The sequence below is a fragment of the Rutidosis leptorrhynchoides genome, chromosome 2 (genome assembly GCF_046630445.1).
Source record: "Rutidosis leptorrhynchoides isolate AG116_Rl617_1_P2 chromosome 2, CSIRO_AGI_Rlap_v1, whole genome shotgun sequence".
Lineage (NCBI taxonomy): Eukaryota > Viridiplantae > Streptophyta > Magnoliopsida > Asterales > Asteraceae > Rutidosis > Rutidosis leptorrhynchoides.
The window spans coordinates 47,057,745-47,061,577 of record NC_092334.1 but is presented as its reverse complement, the minus strand read 5'-3'; the positions used below and the strand labels follow the sequence as shown (position 1 = coordinate 47,061,577).

General features: G+C 32.7%; 1 protein-coding gene across 1 annotated transcript; it reads left to right on the top strand.

The window, feature by feature from the left end:
* The first annotated feature begins 2,174 nt into the window (after nt 1-2,174).
* Nucleotides 2,175-3,419, top strand: LOC139887852 (uncharacterized). Its single transcript, XM_071870903.1, has 3 exons — nt 2,175-2,552; nt 2,668-2,718; nt 2,814-3,419. Exons 1-3 carry the CDS (start codon nt 2,175-2,177, stop codon nt 3,417-3,419), a joined length of 1,035 nt encoding a protein of 344 aa, XP_071727004.1.
* Nucleotides 3,420-3,833: the final 414 nt, after the last annotated feature.

The window sequence follows — 3,833 nt, the reverse complement described above, 5'->3', positions numbered from 1 at the left end:
CTTCAAGAATACAACACTGCCGCGCGTTGCGGCGCCCACCATCTGCTACGTATGAGAAACTTTTTGTAGTATATAACTATATTTTCAACAATAATAATTTAACGTTAATGAACTTAAAATAACCCAAATAACAATAATCTCTTTCAACATATCATATTTCTTTCGATTATATTCTGACTATAACTATCTATATATACGATTAATGTGGATAAAGAATGAAAAAGTTGCTAAAAAGGTTTTTTTTTTTTTTTTTTTTTTTTTTAAGTTGAAAAGTTGTTAAAAAGAATTATAAAAAAAAAATTTGAAATAAATGTTAGAAAAATGTTTTAAAAAATTGTTAAAAGAATGTAAAAAGTTTTTAAAAAGGTTTAAAAAATATGGAGGGCTAAAATCGGTCAAAAGATAGCGGAGGGTTGAAACTGAAAAAAATTTTAGGACTTAAACCGATAAAAGAAGTTGGGTGAGGACTTAAACTGGAAAAATAAATGTTAGAGGGGGCTGATTGTTAAAATAAGTTCAATTGATGTGACGTTTGAAATAGTAAAACCAAGTCTAGCCGACCAACCCAAAGCAACCACGTGTCACCCGAGCCTAGGCTCGGGACTTTCATCTTTGATTATATGTATAATATAACCAGTTCTTCGAATAACAAAGTTAGAGGTGATGAAGCTTTTCTATTGATTTTTTTTTTGTTCTGTAATCCAAAGAGAAGTGCGTGCGTGTGTTGGATTCCTAAACAACTCACCTACAATTTGCGAGAGTGGTGAAAAGTTAGAATAAGAAAGAGAAAATGCATGAGTTGGAAGAAAAAAGAAATGATGAAAAGATTATGTTACTCGCTAAATATTTAATTTAACGAAATGATTTAACGTAAGTTAGTGCTTGGGACCACCGCCGTATGATCCTTATATAATCAGGGATGTTTGGTATAATTATCTAAAGATAATGATCATCGGTGTAATTCATTGTAAACCACAAGACTATCGGTGTAATATACTCATACGCTAGTAATTAAATGTCAAGATGTAAAATACCAAAAATGGAAGATCAAATTCAAATTAGTTAGTACATAGATAATTGACAATTTTCAATTAGTTTGTCTTACAAAACACTAGATGACAATTTTCAGCACAAAATTACTTTTACAAACAAGTTTCAATAAAAAGTACATTTTGTAAACTAGTCATCTTTTTCATGAAGCAGCTACTTCATTGTGAAACTTTTTAGATGGCAAAAATAGCATGTTACTTCCTTCTTCTGTTCTTCAACAAATTTTCTTTGCTATATGTAAGATTTATGAATTGCTTTAACAAGTTTGATTGAAAGCTATGAAGGCTTACTTTTAATTTATTTCCGATATTATGGCTTTATTAAGTTATATATAGTTTCCTAAATTTAAGGTTTAAAAGTAACATTCTACTAAGCTTCATTGCGTACATAGGCGTATTAATGATATGTGTTCTTTTTTTTTCTTTCTTTTTTTGTTATTATTAAATAAGTTTCCAACTCAATTTGGCGAATACTCGCTTTGTAAAACCATCACGAAGTTATCACGGGTGAACCTGTCACAGTTGTGAGTGGGTTTTTTTGTTGCTTATCAGATTCGTCAAGTCCAGTTCAGATTATTAAAATATGTAAACAACAAAAATGAAACAGTAAGAACTAAATTCACATAAAGAGTAAGAACAAAAATGAATTCCACCTAAGAGTGCCTTCCGCACATCGCGTTGTGAGGGTAGTGGGGGAGGGGGTTTTACCGCCCATGCCCTCGGATTGGACCGGATTTCCTCCTGGGTAGTAGTTGGGAGTGGATTATGCAACTGCAAGAGATGGACACGTGGGTGATTTAGATCCCGAAGTATTGTTAAAAAAATCACATAAACATCAATAATGCTAAATATCGAAACAACAATATCTCTATTTATATTTATACTTTCACAAAACATATATATGAGATATTTACAAATACTCGGTATCTTGTAAATAAATACTCGGTACTAAATTTATTTATATTCACTAATAATTCGAACCCCATAAAATATACTAGTAGCTTTTAGTCCGAAGTTACTTACTTTTTGTCCTTCCCCAACCCATTTAAATACCCCAACAATCTCCATCACCTTTTTATCAAACTTTAACACCAATCCAACATTATACCACCATTCACCACCACCATGCACCGTTACTCCACCACCACCGCCGCCGCCGCCACCACATCCGTTAACGGATTCTACACCCTCTTAAAACAAGGTTTAGACGATCTTTTTCGATCATTTCATGCCCATAATTTTATGTCAATCCATTTTCTTCAACATGTACTTTCTTCTTTACAATCTTTCCATTCTCAACTCATTCTAGTTGTCCAAAAACTTCATTTGCCCGTTGGCGAAAAATGGCTCGATGAATATATGGACGAAAGTGCACGTCTTTGGGAAGTTTGTCACGTTATTAAATCCGGCATAACCAACATGGAAAATTATTATTCTACCGCAATCACAATCGCCACCACCCTCGAAAATCACCACTTTTTAAACCATCAAATTTCCCGACAGGTAATTTAATTAGTATGTACTTTTCTCTAAATTCAGCATAACTGATAATTTGTACACCATCAAAATTTATAAATTAATAAATATTTGTTCGTAACAAATATTTTAAATTTGACAGTTTTACCCTGACATTACTAAGTTCGTTATGATGTCATGTCACGGTAAACTTGTAAAATGTAAACTATAAGTTGCGTGCAAATTAATTAATTTTTAGTTCTTGAAATTAAAATTGATCTTTATAAAAAAAGTTTAACTTTTTTACAGGTTCTTAGAATGATCAATGGGTGTCAAAGAGAGCGAGTTGGATTAGAGGAAGAAAATAGGGGTTTGATCAGAACAAGAATTCAACCATTGATGATAAACTTCGACAAAAACGTATTAATGGAATCAAAATTCAATGGGTTTAATGGATTCAGAGGAGTTCTTTTCGCATTAAGGAACATGAATTCGTTGCTTTTGTTGATTTTGTTGAATGGTTTAGTCTACTGCTCACCTGTAACAAGTTTTTCTTCATCATCTTGTCATGGAAATAACACTAGTGAATTAGGTGAGACGGTTTTCGGGTCGGGTTTCATGGTTTCGGCATCAAGGTTACAAGAAAAATTGATGGAGAATGAAGATGGTCAGAATGGTGTTTTGCTATATGAGTTTTGGAATGCAAGAAGTGCTATTGAGGAATTGAAAACGGAGCTTGAAAGAATTAGAGGGACTGGAATGGAATTAGATACAAGTGAAAGGGTTGAAAAGTTAAAAAGTTGTTTTATTGGTTTGCAATGTGGAGTTGAAAATATGATTGTGCAACTTGATGATTTCTTTGATGAGATTGTTGAAGCTAGGAAGCAGCTATTGGACTTGTGTACTCATGGTTAGGTGTTCAAATCTCATTATTCGATCATCTAAACTATTAGGGTTCGGGTTTTGCGTTAAAGGTTTTGCCATATGGGCCACATGCTCGGGTTTCACTCATCTTGCTCTTTAGTATCTAAGGGTTCGTGGGGTCGAATGTTTTCGCCATTTTACCTTAATGGGTAGGGACTGTGGGTTCAAGTCTCGTTCTTATTACTTCTTTACTATAATTAGTAAAACTTGTAAAGTTCGAGTATCACCCGTTTTGTCGTAAAAAAGAGATTAGACTTGTGTAGAAAGAAAAAAGAAAATCAAAATAGACTATGGGTAGGCTTTATTTTCTTTATTTTTATAATAAACGTTGTTTTTATTTATTAATTTGTTTTGTTTATGGTTATGAAAGTCATTTTTCACTTGATAGTGTACTTTTAAAGTTTG

Coding starts and splice junctions, on each gene's coding strand:
- LOC139887852 (XM_071870903.1), top strand. CDS start 2,175: ATGCACCGTTACTCCACCACCACCGCCGCCGCCGCCACCACATCCGTT. Junction 2,553..2,667: donor ACCATCAAATTTCCCGACAG/GTAATTTAATTA, acceptor TAAATTTGACAG/TTTTACCCTGACATTACTAA. Junction 2,719..2,813: donor TGTCATGTCACGGTAAACTT/GTAAAATGTAAA, acceptor ACTTTTTTACAG/GTTCTTAGAATGATCAATGG.